The sequence below is a fragment of the Sorex araneus genome, chromosome 5 (assembly GCF_027595985.1).
Source record: "Sorex araneus isolate mSorAra2 chromosome 5, mSorAra2.pri, whole genome shotgun sequence".
NCBI lineage: Eukaryota > Metazoa > Chordata > Mammalia > Eulipotyphla > Soricidae > Sorex > Sorex araneus.
In genome coordinates, this window is record NC_073306.1 from 151,425,187 (window position 1) to 151,448,151 (window position 22,965).

At 54.4% G+C, this 22,965-nt stretch overlaps 2 protein-coding genes across 2 annotated transcripts; one reads left to right on the forward strand and one right to left on the reverse strand.

Moving 5' to 3' along the window:
- Positions 1–1,015: 1,015 nt before the first annotated feature.
- On the reverse strand, positions 1,016–1,786 carry FGFBP1 (fibroblast growth factor binding protein 1). The gene is given in 3 exon segments (XM_055137548.1): positions 1,016–1,253; positions 1,301–1,612; positions 1,614–1,786. Coding segments are annotated over 3 exon segments (723 nt in total).
- A 750-nt stretch (positions 1,787–2,536) lies between these two features.
- On the forward strand, positions 2,537–22,709 carry LOC129405121 (fibroblast growth factor-binding protein 1-like). The gene is made up of 2 exons (XM_055140629.1): positions 2,537–2,555; positions 21,643–22,709. The coding sequence occupies exon 2, from the start codon at positions 21,661–21,663 to the stop codon at positions 22,507–22,509; it is 849 nt and encodes a 282-aa protein (XP_054996604.1). The 5' UTR covers positions 2,537–2,555; positions 21,643–21,660; the 3' UTR covers positions 22,510–22,709.
- The last annotated feature ends 256 nt before the right edge of the window (positions 22,710–22,965 follow it).

Consider the following 22,965-nt stretch of genomic DNA (forward strand, 5'->3'; position numbering starts at 1 on the left):
GTCAGTCTGTTAGGAATTTCAACCTGACACTCTCCAGAGCTTTCTCTTTGCACTTTTCCATATTTCCTTTCCCACTTTTCTCTGGAATCTACATTCAGGGCACTTGAGCCTTAAGGCCAGAGTCCTGCCAGGTGGTCAGGGGCATTCAGAGGGGCTCAGCAGACAGTGCTCCTCCAGCCTGTAGGTCTCCTGATTCAGATGCTGCCCCCATCTTCCCTCTGTAACACTCTCCTATGCCATGCCTGTGTCCCACTGGGAACCAGGGATCTTAATGACTCAGATCCGTGAACACTGAATACCCAGACCAACGGATAAAAGAAGAAGGAGGAAATTCTGGAATGGGTCACATTCAGGAATGACTTTAGGGGCAAAGTCTTTCCCACCCAATAGGAAATCCTTTTTACTTGTCTTAGTAATAAGCTGGGCCCTGGTTATGAGTGTGTTAAAATTAGGCATAAAGAAACTCAACCACAAAGAATTTCTGAAAAATCCCAAGAACTTTATTATCTTTGTCAATCTGCAGCAATGGCAGCTTTCTGAAACCATCCCCGTGGCCTTTGAAGCTCAGTGCTTTCATGTGCTGGGGTGAGAATTTTGAAACAACTTCAATAAACACAACTTTTGGGCCTTGAAAAAAATCTGTTGGGGAAAACAACCTAGAAAATCATGTCTAAGGAAACAAATAGAACATAAATTGCAAAACATAGGACTGGAGCAATAGCACAGTGGGTAGGGCGTTTGCCTTGGACACGGCCGACCTGGGTTCGATTCCCATCATCCCACATGGTTCCCTGAGCACCGCCAGGAGTTAATTCCTGAGTGCAGAGCCAGGAGTAACTCCTGTACATTGCCAGGTATGACCCAAAAAGCTTAAAAAAAAATTGCAAAACATCCCCATAGCCTGCTGCACCTCCACGGCACAAATGTTCATCTCAGGAACTTGGAGACTTGAACCTCAAACCAGAGGCCTTGACCTCTCACCTCCTTAGGGACCCTTTCTCTGTGCTCTACGTCATTAGCATGAGCTGCCCTGTACCATGGCAATGAAGAAGTGGCAGAGTGAGCTCCAGGCTTCCCCACAGTACTCTAAGGCCACCTTCCTCTGGGTGACCACATCCGGGTCCTCCAGACACTGGGGGTCGTTGGTGGCCCCAGGCTGCATCTCGGCTGCTTTCGAGGGCGTGCTCTCATTGACCTTGGCCAGCTCCGTGGCGGTAAACGGTTTTGCCTGGTTGGGTTCCGTGGTGGTACCCCTGGTGGCCGTCTCTTCCCCGGGAGAGCTCTGTGCTCCTGGCTGGACGGCTTCTTCCTAATCAGGGTGGAGTTCACTAGCTTGAGACTGGATTCTAGAAAGTTCTTTCTGCACACCTGGGCTTTGAGTGCACTCTGGGCGTCCTCACAGATGGCCCTCTGAGAGCGCAGGCTCCGTCTGATCGGTTTCCAGTACGTCTTTCTACGGTTCAGCCCCAGGCAGGCGCTGGGCTTGCTGGTGAAGACACAGGAGAACCTGACGTCCTCTTGGGCGCACGCGACCTTCAGGGCGATGCCCTTACTCTGCTCGGTCACCGTCCACCTGCAGGCCGCCCGCTCAGGGCTGACAAAATGGCCTTTGGGCAGGCGCTTGTGTGCCCGACTTCCGTGTGCCACCCGAGTCTCTTCGGGAGTTTGCGTTCCCTGTCTCGGCTTTGCTGACGCGGCTGTCCCCGGCCTCCTTCAGGCCTTCCGCTGAGATCACCTGCAGGGCCAGGAGGGGGGCGGAGAGCAGGGCGAGGACACAGAGCCCCATGGCTGCCGAGGGCGGGAGCCTGTTTGGCAGAGGCAGGTGAGTCAGAGGCAGCCAGCGGTGCTCCAGGGCGGGCTGCGGGCGGGTCCCCGACTCTCTCACGGCTGCCCCCTCAGGAGAGACACTCCGAAGCCTTGCGGGCCTGTCATTCCCAGACAACCTGTCCTCCTCGTCTCCTTTCTGTGGGACTTGGTCTTCCTCCTACTCCTCCCTCAGCCCTTCCCCGATCTGCACCTCACCAGCTCCCCATCTCCCTCGCGCTCACTCCTGCCCCTGCTCCCTCCTTCCTTCCTCAGCTAGTCACTCAGCATGTATGGGGCACCCAGGGTCACTCATGTACTGACCCAGTGAAATGTTGGGCTGCGTAAGTGCCGGTCACACTCAATGACCTTCCGGGAACTTTAGTTGAATTTAAATGGCATGGACCGGGGCTGGAGTGATAGCACAGCAGGTAGGGCGTTTGCCTTGCACGCGGCTGACCCGGGTTCGATTCCCAGCATCCCATATGGTCTCCTGAGCACCGCCAGGAATGAATCCTGGGTGCAAAACCAGGAGTAACCCCTGAGCATCGCCGGGTGTGACGCAGAAAGCAAAAAAGCAAACAAACAACTAAATGGCATGGGCCAAGATTCCATTGTAGTTCTTTTCGCTTTGTTTTTGGGCCACTGTGCTCAGGGCTGACTTCTGGCTCTGTTCCCAGGGCTCTCTCCTGGCGGCACTCAGGGGACAAAGTGTGGTGCCAGGAAATGAATCCAGATCAGTCCTGTGCGAGGTAAGTGCTCCACTCCCCGTGCTACTCTCTGGCTCTCTGCCCCAGGTCTGGGACAAGCAACTCTCTGTTCTGGGTCTCAGTTCCTGTACCTGGCATTGTCGTGTTGGGGACAGGAGTGGCCCAGCTCTCCCAGCTCCAGTGTGATGGGCTGGTGACTCACTAGCCCCCAGAGGGCCCCAGCAAGAGAAAACGCATGGTAAAGACCCACGAGGTGACGCTGGTCTGATGTTGGCCAGGGCATGGGCACTCTGAAATGGGTATAAAGTGGACATTGGGGTGCAGAGAGGCATGAGTGGGGTGACCCCCCTGCCTTGTCTGAGCAAAGTGAATCAGGGTGGATTGGGTGAATTTCAACCAGAGCATAAGTAGAGCTTGTCTGAGTTCTAGAGGCCTGTTGTGGATGTCTAGAAACAATGTTTTTATTTATTTTTTTTAGTTTTTATTTTATCTTGGGTTTTTTTTTTTTTTTTTTTTTTTTTTTGCTTTTTGGGTCACACCTGGCAACGCACAGGGGTTACTCCTGGCTCTGCACTCAGGAATTACCCCTGGCTGTGCTCAGGGGACCATATGGGATACTGGGATTTGAACCCGGGTCGGCCGCGGGCAAGGCAAACGCCCTACCCGCTGTGCTATCTCTCCAGCCCCAATTTAATTTAATTTTTTTTTTTCTTTTTGGGTCACACCTGGCGATGCACAGGGGTTACTCCTGGCTTTGCACTCAGGAATTACTCCTAGCGGTGCTCAGGTGACCATATGGGATACTGGGAATCGAACCCGGGTCGGCCGCGGGCAAGGCAAACGCCCTACCCGCTGTGCTATCACTCCAGCCCCTATCTTGGTTTTTAGGTCACACTCCTGGCTCTGCACTCAGGAATTACTCCTAGTGGCACTCAGGGGACCATATGGGAATGAATCCGGGTCGACTGCACGCAAGGCAAATCCCCCTACCCACAGTTCTTTGCTCCAGGCCCTAGAATTATGCTTTTAAAATTAAAAATTGAGGGTCCAGGAGATGACTCAGAGGACAGTGTGCTGACATACCAGAGTATCACACCATATTTGATGGGGGTTAAAGTATAAAGCGACCAGTCTTAGGGGAAAATATGTTTATAGATATATATATGGACACAAGATTCAACCTTTGACAATATGTTACTGTTATAGAAGGGCATAATGGCTCTTAGGTGAAATACAACAATCTTCACAAATGTTCCTCTAAAGAACCTTTTTTGGATCATTTTTCGTGGATTATTCATAAAAACAATATAAAATAAATTATTTCAATTCTGCTATGGGGACAGGGTTTGGGGTTCAGGACGAAAACATCTGAAATGTGGTGGTGGGAAGGTGTAACGGTGGTGGGATTGGTGTTTGAATATGAAATCTAATCAAATATTGTAAACAGCTTTATAAAAAACATAAGGCTAGTGTGCATACTTTGTCCTCAGGAGGCCCAGGTTTAATCCTCAGCACCACGTGGACTCCCAAGCTTTGCCAGGAGGCAGTCTTGAGCACTGAGTCAGGAGTAAGCCTTGGGCATTGCCAGTGTGGCCCTCAAACAACACCATGTGACAATAGTAATAATAATGTCACTGAATAATAGTATGACCGTAAATTTTCCACTAACCAGACATGACGGGGTAGGCAGCGTAGGCCACAGTGCAAGGAGAGAACCTCTACTTCTAACTGGCACGTACCATGGCCCTTGAGCCCCAGGTGCCTGTCATCCCGTGAGTCCTGTCTCGAGGATTAAGAGGGGAGTAGTGCTAAGTTACCCTGGGTGTCAGCTGTCTCTGTAAGACACAGCCTGTGAGCAAGCTGCTCACGGTGTTCCAGTGGGTAAAGGCCCCAGCTCTTCAGGACAGAGCCAGCACTCTGCCTCTAGCCCATGGTGCTTGCCCACTGTCCCGAAGGCCACCCACACTGATCTCTCCTCTCCCCACTTGTCCCCCTGCCAGAAGAGACTGGCCCGAAGCCCAGCAGCAGTGGGGAACAGCTCCGGGTTTGGCCTGACTTCATTCCTAACGAGGAAATGACTCGTCTCCTCAATGCTCGCCTGGAAAGAGAACAGAGGATTTGGGCGCCGAGGCAGACAGGCGGGCCCGGGCGAGTTCCCAGCCTGGCACACGGGTGCCCGCAGGACTGCCGAGAGGAGACAGGGACGGGTGTGCGGGTCCTCGGGGATGCTGTCTGAGGCCGGACGGGACACAGGAGTCCACACCTCCACTCCTGTTCCTCCAGGTGCTGGGGTTTAGGTCCCCGGCCCTCGTGCCGCACCTTCTGGCGAGTCGGGCTCTTACCTGGGGAGACTCCGGGAGTTGTGCAGGCCAGCATGAGAGTGAGCGCGTCATGCTGGGCCGGGTGGGCAGCTCCTTTTATAGGCGCCCAGGCGGGCCGGGGCCCTGTTTCCTGGGGAGCCTTATTCACTCTTCCCGACACACCCCTCGGAGGGAAGCTGTGGTTCTGCAGAGAAAGGGGCCGGTGCAATTCTGCAGGGTGCAGGGTGCCGTGCTGGCATGCACTCGGCTTCTCGCAGCCCTCCCCTTCCCACGCAGCAGGCCAGAGCGGGAGGAGCACTGGATCCGGGCGAGAACCTCTGACGGGAAGACAAGGCCAGGAGCAGAGTCTGCAGGGGGAGCCTGGAAAAGACCCTGATGGGCAGGACTCAGCCCTAGGGCATGGTGCTTGCCCACTGTCCCGAAGGCGCCCCTTTCTTTGCGTCCTGTGATAGGGGAGCCTGTACCCCCCCCCCACTTTTTACTGGTAGGAAGTTGGAGTTTAGGGTCTACAGGCTTGTCCAAGATCCCAGAACTGGGAACCGGGGGACCCGGTGTAGACCTGGAATTTCCCACTCTCCAGGTCTGGCCTCCTCCTGTCTGCCACTCCTCCCCCAGGGCAGCACCGGGGACTAGAGTCGGGTGCCCACTCAGTGCCTCCGAGCCCCGTTGCTTCCAAAGGCACCTGAATGTAATGTGTGAGCAGAGGGCCCAGGCCTGGGACAGGGTGAAGGTTAATTCCTGACCCGCAGGAGATGCGCACCCTCAGTGACACAGGAACTCTCCGTCACCTCACCCCACAGCGGCCTGGCTGACCTCCTGCGGGGCCACTTTGCCCAAACCGTGCCGTCTCAGAGCCTCTGGGTACTCTCATCCAGGCTTCAGCAATAGGAGCACCACATTTAAGGGTTCAGGCGAAGTTATGGTTTGGTTTGGTTTTGTCTTTAGGTCACACCCGGCGGAGCGCAGAGCTACTCCTGGTTCTGTGTTCAAGGGTCAGTTCCTGATGTAAGGGACGCTATGAGTGCCAGGGATCGAGTCCAGGTTGGTCACGTGCAAGGCAAGTAGTGTCCTACCCACTGTACTATCACTCTGCCCCCAGACTAAATTATTTATGGGGCGTTCACAGGACAAACCACAGCGGACATGGCTCACAACGTGCCCTCCAGTTGTACTTTTGCTGTTGAAGCTTTTGGGTCACCCCTGGCAATGCTCAGGGGTAACTTCCCATAGTGCTCAGGGGACCATGGGGTGCCGAGGCCGGCGCCCAAGCCTCTGGCATGCAAGGCCCTCGCCCCCTGAGCTCTCTTCCTGGCCCCTCCGGGTGGACTTTCAAATCGAGATCTATTTTGTTTGCATTTCAGCACTAGAGAGAACCTCGCTTGATTCCTGGTTGAGTGTGATGAGAATCAGACGTGACAAGCGCCACTAAAAGGGGAGGGACGCTCAGTGGGCACCTCAGCCAAACCCTGCGTCACGGTCTCTCAGCTGAGACCCACGCCTCCGAGAGCATGTGTGTGTGCACGAGCCACGCTAAAGGACGGTGCGAGTTCACACAGCTTCCGCCCACTCTGATGTCCGACCCCTCCCGCGGTGAGCGCTAGGGCTGGAAGGTGCAAGTACCTCAGCAGACGCACGGGCGACCCACGGCCGCCACCACAACATCCACAGTAGGAAGAAGAAGGGACGGGAGCCGTAAAAAAGAAAGCAAGAACAAGAAAACTTTGTGAAACCGACAGGACAAAGTTTCTAACAATGAAAAATGGAGCAGTGCACCCTGTAGGTGCCCGGCTCCCAGCTTCACGGCTAACTTAGGAAGAGATGCCGCGCCAAGCTGAGGGGGCCCCCGGTACACCGGCCTTCGGGCTCAACACTCTGGGGCCTCCTTGGGAGGGGGTGGGCTAAGGATCATCCCAGTTCTGCATACCTGGAGCCCGCGGAGTGTGTGGCAGCCTAGGGGGCCTTGCGACACCCCCAACTCCCACACTACTGACAGCCCAGTGGGAGCGCAACACGTTAGCCAGACAAGTAGCATGGGACCCTGAAGCTCGATAAACGAAAGCGTAACTCGGCAGGCCTGACTAGCAACAAGGCGCCCGGAATCCCTCAGACTGTGACTTTAATAACCCCGTTGTGAGCTTGAACAATTTTCACAAATTTTCTTTTACTAACCTATTAAAAAAAAAATTCCACTTAACATTTTGCTGTACGAAGCAACACAAATACATTAGTCTGTACCTGCCAAGAAGGCAGGCGTGGGCATGGGAGGGAGACGGGGGACAATGGTGCTGGGATAGTCACACTGGTGCTGGAACACTGGATGCCAGAACCAAGTGTACTATGAACAGCTGTGTTAATCTCGGTGTTAAAAACAAAGTTTAAAAAATAAGAACAGAAAACCCCCCACCAAACCTCCTTCCTCCGAGGAATTTGGCCCTCGCTTCATTTTATCACTCAAACTTTCTTGGTACATGGAGGAACCTGGGAACCCAGAAAGGTTGCTTAGCCGGGGTCTCCTCTCCCTGCCAGTGCAAATCTCTCCTGTCCGAGGCCGTGGGGCCGGACACCAGGCCCTGTGTCACGTCGACCAAGTGCACCTCGGGAGCAGCTGCGTGGAGCCTCCTGGGGCGGGTGGGCCCTGAGAAATCCACACCGTGCAGCTGCTTGTCACCACTTTCGTCCTCCTAGAACCCACTCAGACACTTCCCCCGAAGGTCGAGGAGGGCCCAGAGGAAGGGCAGGAGCTCCTGCCCCCCCCTCCGGCTTCCCAGGGACCCACAGCCTCAGGAGCAGCCTCTGGGCTTGATCAAAAGACCATGAGAGGACATCCGGGGCAGTCAGTCATGCAGTTACTTTGGGTGAGACTTATCCAGTTGGAATATTCAACATGGCCCCAAGGCAGGCCAGGGTAAACATCCTAAGACAGTCCGTGTCACTAACCCTGGTGGAACTGGGACAGAGGGGTCAGGCGGCCAGTGTCTGGCTGTGGATTGACCTAAGCCAATGCCCATGGCTTTGAGTGTTAAAGAACTGAGTGATGAAAGTAGGTAAAGGGATATACATGAAAACCTTTCAGCATCTGTGTTGCAAACCATAATGCCTAAAATGAGAGAGAGAGAGAGAGAGAGAGAGAGAGAGAGAGAGAGAAGAGGTGCCTGCCATAGAGGCAGGCGAGGGCAGGAGGGGGAGGGAAACTGGGGGCATTGGGGCTGTGAAATTACACTGGTGGTGGGATGGGTGTTGGAACATTGTATGACTAAAACCCCAAAATGAACAGCTTTGTGATGCTCTATCTAATGGTGATTCAATAAAATAAAAAATTAATATAAAAATGGGACTGATTAGCCTGGCTCTGGGGTTGTAGCCCCAAGTAAGCCATTTTCTAGCATTACAAACTAGGCAGCCTGGATGGCTGTCTCTCTCTGCGTCCATAGGGCGTCTACGGTGTCAAAACGTTCAAAGGCACAGACTACAGAGCATGCTAGCCATACAGCTTACCAGAGTTGGGTAGTCCCGGGGTCTTCACTATATTAACTAAAAATTAACACTATTGCATGTGATGAAAGAAAAGTAATTATTTTATTTTATCTTTTTATTTTTTTGCTTTTTGGGACACATCCAGCGATGCTCAGGGGTTACTCCTGGCTCTGCATTCAGGAATCACTCCTGGCGGTGCTTGGGGGACCATATGGGATACTGGGGATTGAACCTAGGTCGTGAGTGCAAGGCAAATGCCCTACCCGCTGTACTATCGCTCCGGCCCCAGAAAAGTAATTTTCTTTTCTTTTTTTTTTTTGCTTTTTGGGTCACACCCAGCAATGCTCAGGAGTTACTCCTGGTTCTGCACTCAGGAGTTACTCTTGGCGGTGCTCGGGGGACCATATGGGATGCTGGGAATCAAACCTGGGTTGGACTATGTGCAAGGCAAATGCCCCACCTACTGTGCTATCACTCCAGTCCCAGAAAAGTAATTTTCTTAAGAGGTAAAATTTTAGGACTCCCCAGAGGAGGAAGCTAAGCCATCTCCCCCTTCTCTCTGGGCCCGCCAGAGCATGCCACTGTGACGGCTGGCTCGTTCTCAAAGGAGAGTGGCAGGTGGAAGGAGACGCAGTGTCCCTCTTTGGACAGTCACCTGGTAAATCCCAACATCCCGGCCGGACAAAGGGGAAAATACAGTTCGAACTTGCTGAGGCTGGGAGCATGGCAGTTTTGAGGAAAAGAAAATTAAGAGACAACAACTCCTCCTTGGAGATGTCGGCAGTGCCAACACTGGCCTGGGCTTTCTGATGGGCTCCCAAGGGGCTGCCTGCGGTAGGTTTCACAGCTGAAGGGTTGACTCGGATTCACCCCTGCCAGACCCAGCTCTGGGCCCAGTTTTTAATTCCAGAAACAGCACAAGCACAGTCGGTGCTTCATGTCTCCTCTCTCCTGCGGGGTTCTCTGCCCCGTTCTCTCTCTGGTCTGTGGGTATCCACACCCCTGAGGGAGACCTGGGCAGGAGCAGCTCTGAGCTGAGACAGTGGGAATCTCAGGAGAGGCTTTGGGAAGCTAGGCCGGAGTCACATTCTAGCTGTTGAGTCCTTGACCAGGACAAAGAGTGAGATTCTGGGGGTCAACAGCCCAGAGCACTGAAACAAGGTTGACTTGGTGAAGGAGCAGCCATTTTCAGTGCCTTGACACCTCTCTGTCTGTCCTCAATAGGGACACTCCGAGGTCTCCTGTCTCTACTGGATGGAAGGTACGGACAGGGTAGCTGTGGGGATGTACTCTAGGAGGGATCTAGAATCACCTGAGGCTGTATCTAGCCAACAACTCCCTCTTCCAAAAGATGAAGACCCTTTTGATTATTTATTTTAATATTTTAAAGCTTTTGGTTTCCTTTTGGGCCACACCTGTTGGTGCTCTGGGCTTACTCCTGGCTCTCCATTCATGAATCACTCCCGGGGGGCTCACGGAGCCATTTGGGGTGCTGGGGATTGAACCAGGTCAGCTGTCAGCCATACACAAGGAAAACACCCTACACTGTACTATTGCCCTGGCCCCAGATGAAGACCCATTTGTAACACCCACACTCTATGGAGCCCTCCCTGGCGTAACCCTCGCTTGTGGAATGACTGAGAACCAGCAATTCTACTGTAAAAAACTGTTGGTTGGGCAAAAGATTTCTCTCTCTCTCTCTCTCTCTCTCTCTCTCTCTCTCTCTCTCTCTCTCTCTCTCTCTCTCTCTCTCTCTCTCTCTCTGTCTCTCTGCCTCTGTCTCTGTCTCTGTCTCTGTCTCTGTTTGAGGTTTTCTTCTCTCAAGTGGAGAAAACTTTTCCACTTGGCTTTGGAGAGCTGAAAACACTCCCACACGATGGGAAATTCCATTCTTCAGTGAAAAACGCTTTTTAAAAGATTAGACCCCAGAGACTGACAGCCTTATGAACGTTAAAACCCTTATCGCAGGGTTGTGTTTTGCTCACTCCTAGGGTACGTTCTAAGATCCCCCAAATGTAAAAAGGTCTTTGCTCATCCAGGATATTGGAACTACTAAGGAGGCCACCAGAAGGCCAATATTTTGTTTCTTCTTAACATACTTCAGATGTAAATTTCTTCTCCCTTGAAGGTAACCTGTTTGGTCAAAAGTATAAAACTTGGGGGCTGGAGTGATAGCACAGCGGGGAGGGTGTTTGCCTTGCACACGGCAGACCCAGGTTCGATTCCCAGCATCCCATATGGTCCCCTAAGCACCGCCAGGAGTAATTCCTGAGTGCAGAGCCAGGAGTAACCCCTGTGCATCGCCAGGTGTGACCCAAAAAAGGAAAAAAAAGTATAAAACTCTGAAATATATGCTTAGAGAGCAAAAAAGTTTCACTCCAACTTCTTCATCATTGCAGCCCCAAAACTCTGAATAATTTAGTTCTTCATTCAATGTGCAACAAAAAATTAATGTAAGAAGTTGATGACAAGACTGATAGTACCTGCAGTTGAGTTAGTCATAGCTCCAATTTGCATGGATAATTTCATTTCACCTGGAATTGTATACTCATATAAAATCCTTCACAACGGGTTCGCAGTAGCTTGATTTAGCATTAGAAAACTCAAGCAAGACATCCTCAGTAGGCGAATAGATAAGCTGTGGCATATTTAGAAAATGGAATATTACTCAGCACTAAAAGGGAAGTAGACTCATAAAAGACCTAAGAAAAGGTTTAAATCTTTCTAAGTTAAAGGTATCCATCTTCATACAGCTATCCACAGCCTGATCTCAATCATAAGGCAGTCCTGAAAAGATAAAGTTATAAAGATAGAACAATGATTAATATCTGCCAGATGTTGGGATTTTGAGGTATTTTCCAGAGGTTGGGATTTTGGGGAAGTGGCAACTACATGAGTACCTAAGATTTCTGGGCACCGAGAATCCTTTCTATGGTGCCATTATTCCCGCCACTCACGTTTGTCCCAGCTCACAGACTGCTCGGCACCTGGGCGAACATGAGCTCTGGGCCGTATGTGACTATGATTGAATGGCGGACGCTCACTGTTGCAACAAACACACCACTTGGCCGTGAGATCCTGGCCACAGGGAGGGGTGCACATTTAAGGGAAAGGAAACACCCTGCGTGTTTAAGTATGTGAGAAATTTCTGGCGTTTCTCATTGGACTGTGATTCTAAAACTGCTCTGAAAAGAAAAATGTGCAATGGGAGAGAACAAGTCCCTAACACAAATGCAGAGAAGACATGGCACTAGGAAAGATTTGAGGGGCTGAAGTGATAGCACAGTGGGTAGGGCTTTTGCCTCGCACGCAGCCGACCCGGGTTTGATTCCTGGCATCCCATATGGTCCCCCAAGCACCGCCAGGAGTAATTCCTGAATGCATGAACCAGGAGTTGCTGGGTGTGACCCTAAGAGAAGGAAAAAAAAAAAGATTTGAGATGTCCTAGTTGACACATTCTCTGTAGGAGCTGATGAGTGAAGCTCTTCCCCACATGAAACTGTCCATTAAAATCAGAAGTGTTTTTTCTCAAATGTCCAAACCTCAACAAAAGATCACAAGGTAAGGTATATGAAGAACCAGGAGCAGGACACAATCAAACAAAACAAAACAAAACAAAACTCCAGGAGTTGACTTTGAAAATATGCAGATCTTGGACCAGGGATGTAGCTGGGGGTAGAAAATTAAGGGTGCCAGAGGGTTAGTCCAGCGGGTAGGGTGTATGCCTTGCATGTGGCCAAACAGATTTCGATCCCCAGTGTCCCACATGGTCCTCCGAGCACCGCCGGAGTGATTCCTGAGTGTAGAGTCAGGAGTAATCCCTGAGCATCGCCAGGTGGACCCAAAAAGCCAAAAAATAAAAATAAAATATATATATATATATATATATATACACATTACATATATGAGACTCTGGAGTCAATCTCTGGAGGGGGTAGGGGAAACAGAGGGGAGGGAGAGAGAGGGAGAGGGAGAGAAAGACAGAGACAGAGACAGTAAAACACAGAGACAAAGAGAAACTTAAAGATATTTACAATGATTGTCTCGAAGGTGCTTGGTGAGTCGAGGGGAATACCAATAGCATTAGTATGAGGATATTTTACTTGTTTGGGGGCCACACCCCACAGTGGTCAGGGTTACTCCCGGCTCTGTGCTCAGGGATCACTCCTGACAGGGTTTAGGGGACCACATGTAGTGCCGGGGATTGGTGCTGGTCAGCTGTGCGCAAGCTAAGTGCCCTCTGGCTGTGCCATCTCTCTGCCCCAGTAATCTGAGGGGTTTGTAAAATGTAAACAGTAAAAGAGATCAAAGTGAGACAGGCGACATAGGGGTGGTGGTGAGGGGGTTGCGGTAGATGCGGGGTCCATGGGGCCCTGGCAGCGAATTTCTTGGGAAGTAATAAAATCAAAAGTGGTTTAAATGAATGACTTTGTGGGGCTGGAATGATAGTCCAGTGGGTAGGGTGTTTGTCTTGTGTGTGGCAAACCTGGGTTCCACCCCTAACACCCTATGTGGTCCCTCGAGCACACTTGATCCCTGAGCACAGAATCAGGAGTAAATTCTCCTTGAGCACTGCCAGGTGTGGCCCAAACCACACCCCCCCCAAAAAAAAAGTCCATGGATGTGGCTCAGTGGCAGAGCCTTGCTTTATATACACGAGACCCTGGGTTTAATCCCCAACACTGGAAAAAAAAAAAAAACAAGGAAAAAGAAAAAGATAAAAGTTACTTTACCACTAACTCTGTCTCCACCAGTGCCCCCTAGTGGCCAGCAGTGGTTTCTCAAGGGAGCGCCCGACCCCCCATTATCACCCTGCCTCCCAGCACACACACACACACACACACACACACACACACACACACACACACACGCGTGCAGGAGAGCTACCTCCCTCCCCAGAGCCACACGGGAGAGTCAGCAATGTCGTGCCGCCTTTCACCGAGCCCCTTGGCGGTACCGAGCACCGGGCCGGGCTGCTGACACAGCCTGTGGGCCTGTCCCCGGCCCCGCGCCCTCCCTGCTTCCCTGGGAAAGTGGCGGGTCTGCTGGTCTGTGCCCGGGGCTGGGCAGAGCACACAGAGGAGGCACGGCCTCCCCAGGGCGGCCCTCGCCTGCCTCTCCCACGGCACCTGGACCTGGCGGCTGGTCCCTGGACCCCCCAGCCGTGGGCCCGGGGCACTCAGGGGAGCGATGTCCCCACCCCCGCCCCTGCTCCTCACTGCAGACCCAGCGGCTGGGCCGAATGCAGGAAGGAGCCAGGCCCGTCCCCTTCCTGCCTGTCCCTACGAAGAGTAAGAGACCCCAGTGTCCCGTGCAGGACAGGAAATGCATGTGTGGGTCCAGCAGGGCTTCCGCCAAATTCACTTTTGACCTTTGTGCCAAGAGATTGTGGAAAAGATGTTAGCCAGGTCTAGGTTGCCCAAATATGCAATCTACACGTCATGGCAAAATTGAAACGGTCATGGAGGTAACAGCTCAAACACCAGGACCTGAATAACCAAGGACTAGAAACATCACTTTAAACTTCCTGCGATGAATTAATGTGCTTCCGATTCGGAAGGATCCCCAAACTGGGAGCTTGTTTTAACAGCAGGTCCGTGGCCCAGCTTATAAACTCTGTTGTCCCCTGGCTCTGGGACCTGGTCAGTGACATATAATTCGTCTGGGTCCTTTTGAGGAATGCAGTAAACATGTGTCAAACTAGTTGAAAAGGGAGTGAATGGACTGGCATTGAACTGCACCTACTAATATGTACTCAATGTATGCAGTGAGACATTTCTATTCGTGTCGGGTATTAGGGTACAGGGTTGATGGTTGATCTTTCTAATCACCATCTACTGCCTGCAGGAAGGGGCTAAGAAATGATGAATGACAGCTGTGTGGATTTGGAGTCACATCGCTGAGAAATATGTAAGAATAAGCACTCCCTCACTGTGATTCTAGTTGCAGTTACATGCAGGTCTCTGAGTCCCCGAATAAAGCTCATCATCAACAAAAAAGAAACCGCATAGTTTTCCCCACCTGTGCAGAGGTAGGGGATGTCTTTCCAGCCTGTGGCCTTCTGGGTAGTTCCGATGTTATTCGTAGCCACATGTACAGGCCGACTGTCCCCAAACAGCTGGCCAGAAGCATCCGTGCCGCGCCTGTCCCAGCAGGTGTCAAGGCCAGACCATGTTTTGCCTAAGAGTAAGAGACCCCAAGTGTCCTGTGGCGGGACAGGAAATGCATGTGTGGGTCCAGCAGGGCTTCCACCAAATTCACTTTGACCCTTTGTGCCAAGAGACTGTGAAAAAGATGTCAGCCCAGCCCCTGGCCGGGCGGCCCCTGCCCCGCTAAGGCCACTGGAGGCAGAGGCAGGTCTGAGGCTGTCCCTTTACTGGGGTCTTGGTCTGGAAGTGGGGTCTCCATCAGTGCCGGAGAAACTCAAAGACTGGAGATGGGAGGGAAGCGCAAAGACAGACCCCCCCAGCACTCCCAGGGTCCCCCACCGGGCCCGCTCTCCCCCCAGAGCTGCACCTCCCTACATGCCCACCTCAACTCACTGCATTGTGCTTTCTGGAGATTGGTGGTATTGGGTTTATTTTCCCAAACTGAGGTTTGATTTTGTTTTCTCCCAAATTAAAGACAACCAATCCTGCACTGAGGAAGCATCTTGATGCATCAGTTGCACACTTGGAATTAGGAATGTGCATGTTGGGGGGGGGAGAAAGGAGAGAGAGGAAAAGAGAGAGAGAAGGGAAAGAGAGAGGGAGAGAGAAAGGAGAGGAGGAGAGAAAAGGAGGGAGGGAGGGAGGGACGGAGGGAGGGAGGGAAAAAGAGAGAAGGAGGGAGGAATGGAGAGAGAGGAGGGAGGGAGGCAGAGGGAGAGGGAGAAACGAAGGGAGGGAGGGGGGAGGGAGGGAGAGAAGGAGGGAGGGAGAAAGCTCCCAGGCTGAGAGAGAGAGTGAGAGAGAGAGGAGAGAGAGAAAAGGAGGAGGAGGGAGGAATGGAGAGAGAGGAGGGAGGGAGGCAGAGGGAGAGGGAGAAACGAAGGGAGGGAGGGGGGAGGGAGGGAGAGAAGGAGGGAGGGAGAAAGCTCCCAGGCTGAGAGAGAGAGTGAGAGAGAGAGGAGAGAGAGAAAAGGAGGAGGAGGGAGAAGAGAGAGAGAGAGAGAGAGAGAGAGAGAGAGAGAGAGAGAGAGAGAGAGAGAGTGCTCGGGGCTGAGTGGATGCTTTCTTTGCATGTTTGAGTCCCAATACGGCAGGCCCCACGCACCGCTGGAGTAGACCCAGTCTCAGAGCCAGGGACAGCCCTGAATACCCAGGCGGGGCCCTAAATGAACAAAGAAAACTTGTGTGACATTGGGTCATATTTGTAATCAATCAAAAGTTTTCATCAATTGAAATTCCATCCATTAATTCCATCAATTGTATTGATCTGTGACCTCTGATCTTTGGGGTGACTGCTGGCATTGTTCGGGGTGCCACAAGTTGTAACGCTGCCAACAGGCAACCTAAGAGTAAAGTGTGTTCTAGTCACCGGCCAGCCGGCTTCCCGCCTCTGTCTTCCCCTCCCCTTGCTGCCTCCCCCCACCTCCCCCCTTCAAATAAGAACACAGGGAATTAGGCCACAAGCCACGAGTGGCCCACGCTGGCCTCTGGGGCTCTGGTGAAAGGAAGCGTCACTCACGACGCAAGTTTCAAGCTCTGGAGCAGGTAAGGGGGGGCACAGGAGCTGAAGGACTGACCAGCTTCCCGCCCCGGCAGCAGGCTGCGAATGCGAGGGAACAGGAACGTGGGACCTTCTTAAAGGACAGGGAAATGCTTCCCCAGGGAGCGAGCAATTGACAGGGGAGCAAAAGGCCTGCTCTGCTGATAAGGGGCAGGTTTGAGTGGCCTGAGAGAAGATAAAGTTAAACAGGCCCCAACCTTCCCTGAAGCCAAAGCCTAACCCAAGCGCTCTTCCACTGAGAGGACTGGGACGGGGTGAGGGGCTGAGAGGGACGAGGAAGGCGTGAGGGGCTGACAGGGCTGAGGAGGGGTGAGGGGCTGAGAGTGCTGGGAAGGGTGAGGGGCTGAGAGGGCTGGGGAAGAGTGAGGGGCTGAGAGGGATGAGGAAGGGGTGAGGGGCTGAGAGGGCTGGGGAGGGGTGAGGGGCTGAGAGGGCTGGGGAAGGGGTGAGGGGCTGAGAGGGCTGGGGAAGGGTGAGGGGCTGAGAGGGCTGGGGAAGGGTGAGGGGCGAGAGGGCTGGGGAAGGAGAGGGGCTGAGAGGGATGGGGAAGGGGTGAGGGGCTGACAGGGCTGAGGAGGGGTGAGGGGCTGAGAGTGCTGGGGAAGGGTGAGGGGCTGAGAGGGCTGGGGAGGGGTGAGGGGCTGAGAGGGCTGGGGAAGGGGTGAGGGGCTGAGAGGGCTGGGGAAGGGTGAGGGGCTGAGAAGGATGGGGAAGGGGTGAGGGGCTGAGAGGGCTGGGGAACTCCAGGAGAAAATTCTGAAACTAGCAGAAGGGACTGAGGAGTTGAGGGAAAGCAGCCCAAGTCTCAGAACAAGGCTGGCTGAAAGGCATGTGTTACAAGCCATAGAACTCTCTAGAAAACAGCAGGAAAGCTGCTTTCCCTGACATTCTTTGTCCAGATTCCTGTGGAATCCCCCAAAGGAAACCTGCCATGAAATCTTGGGTTCAGTGACAGAGAATGCCACAAACCCAAACCCACACAGCCACGGGAAAAAACTCAGCCATATTCACAGAGGGCCATGCACCCCATCACACACACACACACAAATATGCAAACACACATGCATGCACATGCATACACGCACACACACATGCACACACGCATGTGCACGCGTGCACATGCACATGCACTCTGGGGTCCGCTGTCCTGGGAACGGCCACGGCCAGGTAGCAGGCAAGCCCCCAGAGCAGCCTGAGGAGGCGTGGCCGCTCTCTCATGAGGGTGAGACTCCGTGCCCACCCCTCGCTGCCCGGGACTGTCCCTGTCACTCACCCACCTGGGGCAGGAGCAGCCCGTGCGCCAGAGAAACGCGCCACCAGGCCCCTGTGAGGAGACTCGGCTCTGGTGGCCGACTCGGGGGTTTGGGGGCCGCGGGGGACAGTGCAGTGAGGCAGCGGGGAACAGCCAGGGCGGGCAGAGGGCGGCTGGGGCCTGGCACAGGGGTGTGGAGGGCAGTGACGCTCTGCTGTCCCCTCGGAACGGACACGTAGGTCTCTCCAGTCCATCGGCCGGGCCCAGAGACCGGCTGGACCTGGAGCTGCCCCGGAGCCCAGGGAGCCGCGTGTCACCGGCGCCCAGAAGTGCCCCGAAGAGTGTGCCGTGGGGGCTCTTTATTCAGGCCCAGGGCCCGCAGCCGGCGGTTAGGATGGTGGGCACACTCCCAGGAGCACACTTCCAAGAGTCTTGGAGTTTTGGGAGACGGCCCTGTCAGAGAGTCAGACCAGGCTCGGGGGCTGGGTGGGCGGCACTCCCGCTGGACGCCCCGGGCAGTCAGCCAGGGGCCGCGGCTCCAGCTGCCCTGGGGTGTCTCCTTGTCAGAAGGTGACTTAGGCGCCCACTAGTGCCATAGATACACCTGCAGGTGTGACACTGGCCAGGGTGTCTGACCACAGACGTCCCCCCACGCCCTCGGCCCGAGTCAGCAGGACCGAACACTGGGGTCTAGTGAAGCCCACTTGCTTATCGACAGAGAAGCTGCGAAGTTCCAGTTTGCTCTGCAGGCCCCAGGCCTCTCTCGGCCGTGTGGAATGAGTCGCCGTGTAGCACTAACTCAGCCCTTTCTCCCCGAGCACCGCTAAGACGGCGAACGTGCTTAGTACCACGGAGATGGAGTGTAGTTTTGTCAAATGGCAACACTGGTGTCAAAATAGAGGGAGCACCCCAGCAGCTTGAGGAAAGGGGATTCTTTTCTGTGCCTTGCACACGCAGACTTTTCAGTTTATTTTCTAAACACGTAACTTAGGAGCCAGAGTAATAGTACAGCGGGGAGGGTGCTTGCTCTGCAACAGCTTGATGTGGGGTTTTGAGTCCCGGCACCCCGTATGGCCCTCTGAGCCTGCCAGGGGTGATTCCCGAGCACAGAGCCAGGAGTAAGCCCTGAGCACCACCACATGTGGCCCAAACCCCAAAACTATAAATAAATAAATAAATTTTTAAAAAGTTTTTAAATTAAAAGTATTAAATCCATGTAGCTCCAGACTCCCCACCCCCGCCCCGCCTTGCCCCTGACATTTAGTCTGTAGCCCCCAGTGAGCTGGCTCTTTTCAGCCACGAGTGGTATTCTCAGTCAGGGTAGGTTCAGTGACGCCAGTTGTTGGGGCCACGTCCCTCAGCTGAAGGAAGCGAGACCCCTGGTCCCCACTGCCCAGTGCACGCTCTGTCACGGGGTCCCTGCCAGGAGCTGGAGAGGCAGTTTGCAGCTGGAGCCGCCAGGTCAGGAAGTGTCCCTTACAGCACCGGGACCTCTGGGCCCACACAGGACTCTGGGCGCCTCAGGGAACACAGACTCCAGAACCTGCTGTGTCATAGTGGCCTCCAGCCGTCCCTGAAGCCAGCATCCTAGAGAAAGAGAAACAGGGTGGCACAGAGTCCAGGGGCCACACCTGGTGGTACTCAGAGCTTAGTCCTTGCTCTGCATTCAGGAATCACCACTGGGGGACTTGGGGTACCACAGGGGGTGCCGGGAACTGAACCTGGGTCGGCAACACGCAGAACTGGATGCCAAGTCCCACCTTTCTGTGCCGGAGGGCTTGGGTGGGGGGAGAGCAGCTGTGATGCAGAGGAAGGGCCCCTGAGGCTCAAGGGCAAGGGCCCGGGGTCTGACCGCGCCGATGGTTCAGCAGCAGTGGGATCTCCCGGCGGAGTGTGTGGCTGGGGACACCTTCCCCTCTCACTCTGTCCCTCCCCGTCAGCCAGCCCTGCGCCCTGCACCCTGCCCCCCCCAAGCCTGCAGGAACTGGTTCCCTCCCGATGGGCGTGACTGGGCGGAGGGGAATGCCTCCTTGCTGCTGTCCCCACGGGCTGCAAAGCACGCCCTGCTGCCTTCCTGCCGGACACCAGGACTGGCCGGAGCACTCGCAGGACCAGGTAAGAAGCTCCCCGGGAACCAGTGACCGTCTCACCGAGCTCACTGCTGCCTTCTCGCCGCCGTCCTCGGGGTCTGGCTGGGTTGGCTCAGGAAGGCTCCGGGATACCCCCACGCCGGCAACGGGTGGTTCCCTCTGCTCTCTCGAGCCCACCGGGCATCCAGGAGCTCACACGCCTGGGAGTGTTTCCTGTCCCCAAACCCAGGGAGCTTCTGTCACAATGGAAATGACATTTGCGCCGTCTTCCGGGCCCTTACCACCAGCTTTGCAAATAAGACGTTGTGCTCTCTTTCCTTTCCCTCTTGGAGGGTGCTCAGGCAGCAGCTGGCAGACTAACTCCTGGGTTTTGCTCAGGAATCCCGCCTGCTGTGCGTGGCGACCCCCAGGGCTGGCGGTGTGCAGGGTGGCGTCTTCACCCCCATACTGTGGTGTTCGTTTACTTACTTGTCTGTCTGGGGCCGGGTCTGGCGGTGCCGGGGGGCCACCAGCGCAGTGTTGGGTTATTCTGGTTGTGCTTGGGGGAACGTCCAGCTCTGGGCACCAGTCCTGGGCCTCCAGGGTGCTGCCTGGCCCAGACCGCTGAGTCTTCTGGGCCCCTTTTATTTCCTTTTTTAATTTGCTTTGGTTTGGGGCCACACCTGTGGTGCTCGGGGGCTACTCCTGGCTCTGCTCAGAAGCCACGTGTGGCAGTACCTGGGGCACCGGGAGTAGGACCTAGCTCAGGCGAGGCAAGAACTTGAGCCCCTAGACCCTAGACCCAGTCCCTGAGTCTCTTCTTACATGTAGCATTCATTGACGGGCTAAAGGCAGGAACCCGCACTCTGCAGACAGGAGCCCGGGGGTCGATCCCTGGCATTGCACATTGTCCTGAGCACCTGAGGGAGTGTCCCGTAAACAAACAAACAAATAAGGTGGAACACTGGTCATAGGAGTCAAATCACTAGAATCCTGAGTAGGTTCTAGGTTTCGCATCTGTTGCCTGTATACATGTAGTGGTTTTGGGCCACACCTGGTAGTACTTAGTCCTTGCTTAGTCCTTGCTCAGCATTCAGGAATCACTACTGGTGGGCTTGGGGGCACCACACGGGGTGCCGGGAAGTGAACCTGGGTCGGCAACATGCAAGACGAGCACCCTACCCACTGTACTATCACTCTGGCTCCTGTTGCCAGTATTTTATCAACTTAACTTGCCAAAGGTTAAGTTGAAAGGCAAGAAGGGCTCAACGTGGCTCATGTAACCAGAGACCTATATTCTGACTCCTGTTTCCTACAGTCAGTCGCCCAGTGTAGGAGCAGTTCATTGACCCGTCTGAGTCTTTGCTCTGACACGGGGCTTGCGTGTAGATTAAACGGGGAAGAACCAAAGGCTGGGAAGTGGAGAGCAGTATAGAAGGGAAGATGCTTACCTCAGCCTGACTCTATCAGCACAGCATGAGGTCTCCTGAGTGCCACCAGGGGTCACTCCTAAGCACCAAGCCAGGAATAGTCCCTGGGTATGGCCCAACTGCACCCCCCCCCCAAAAAAAAAAAAAGAACCAAAGGCTGGTAGGCTGGCAGAGTACTCGACACTTGGTAGGTATCAGCAGACATCATAGTCCTTCCTGCTGACCTGATAAAATCCATGCCATTTAGGGTGGCGTCCTCTGCCCCTGTCTCCAAGTGGCCAACCCCTTGGCCGTAAACTTTGGGTCGTCTCCCATATCACTTACCAAGTCCTTTCTTAACCTGCGGCTGGGTCCGTGAAGAGTCAGGAGAGAAACCCAGCACGCCAATGTGGGGAATATTGGCATCATCGCTCTAACAGTGCAATGTTAGGGTTAGCGCCCCCAGTAACAGGGGGCCGGGGGGAAGGAAGAGTGCCCACTGTTCAGGGACAGCGCTGGGGTGAGCCCTGCAATTCCAGTGACCCCGTCCTCACTGCTACGTTGTTACTATGTGAGATTTTTGTTATTCGCCAGTTCAGCTCAGCGTCTAGGCCTGGCCTGCACTGGGAGTTCCACCCGTGCGTGGTGGAGGACTGAAGGAGCGGGCGAAAGGGAGGGAGGGGAGAGCGTTCATGAAATACAGAGGGGGGAGGACTGAAGGGAGAGCTCACGTCCCCAGGGAAGTGATTGGATGAACTGGTTGTCTAATGAGTCCCGGACCCACGACGCTTCCCGGTCTCTCTGCTGAGCCGACTGGGAGGACGGAGGGGACCCCGAGGTCTGCAGGACTGTCCTGGTGAACTGCGGCTCTGACTCATCTGCCTTTGCCAACAGGTTCCCCCAGCTGCAGCCATGAGGGCCCCGGGGCTCCCCATGCTCTCCTGCCTCCTCCTGACGGCTCAGATGCTGCTGGTGGGCGCACAAGCACTGTGGCCGGAGCATGCCACGGGAAGAGGCTGGCGCTACGAGATCCCAATCCCTAGCAGGTTCCTCACCCCAGACCGGGCCAAGTGCTACGTGACCGTAAAGGACCGGGGAGAGGACGTCGCCCTGAAGGTGCAGTGCATCCGGCTCAACAGTGCCTCTTCCTGTGTCTTTGCTGGAAACCCCAAGGCCTGCACGGCCAGTCTGGCAAAGAGCAGAATCTACTGGAAGCAGCTCGCCAGCAGCCTGTTCTCTCAGGAGCGCCTCTGTGAGGATGACCGCGTGGTCCTGAGCACCAGGGTCTGCGGCAGCAGCTTCCCGGAATCCAACTTCAGGCTGGTGCAGCCCTCGCAGGTCGCCACGGCCAGCAAGGACCGCGCGAGGGCCAAGTTCCCGTGGAAGATGCCAAGGGCCAAGGTCATCCCCACGGACTCTGGCAGCACCGCAAAGATCTCGGACAGCCAGGGGCCCTTCGTCACATCCCACCTCTCTTTGGAGCTGTCCGAGTCTGAGATCACCACCACTGGGCCAGGCCTTGGTCCTCAGCGGGCCAGGACCCTGCCAGGGGAGACCATGGTGACCACCAGATCCAACAGTCAGGCTGACCCAGCCATCAGAATCGAGTCGCCTCAGCTCGCTGACATGGACATGGGCCAGGAGATGGTCCCTTGGATCTACCAGGACCTGCTCCTAAAGAGTTACATAGGCCCACAGCTAGAGCGCCAGGACTCCCCCCCGCAGAGTTCCCTGGGTCCAGGGCAGGTAGACCAGGACTAAGCCCTGCAAGAGCGTCCTGGGTCCAGAGCTACAGAGGGACCAGGACATACCTAGAGTGACACATTAGCTACCCACCAGGACACTGCACAGCAGAGACAGCTGGGCCAGCCAGTAAACAGCCCTTAGCTACGATGAGGAATTTGGGAGTGAGCCCCCCAGGGCCTGAGGCATGGGCCTGAGACATCATTTTAATGAGGCAAAAGCAACTGGAGTTGGAGATCATATGTCTTGTCAATAGTCCTTCAATTGGCTGTAAATCATGTAAATCATGAGACCGGAACCTTGATTCTCTATGAGGGAAGTTGAACAGTGGAAAAGAATTTTGTCTTTAAATTTTTGTTTTTGTCCACTTGCCCCTCAGTGGTTTTCAGAGGCTGTTGACCTCCTGGTGTTTTCCACAAAGCTCTGCCTGTATGTGCAGTGACGACCTTGCCTGGTGCTCAAAGAGCCAGAGCG

Coding starts and splice junctions, on each gene's coding strand:
- LOC129405121 (XM_055140629.1), top strand. CDS start 21,661: ATGAGGGCCCCGGGGCTCCCCATGCTCTCCTGCCTCCTCCTGACGGCT.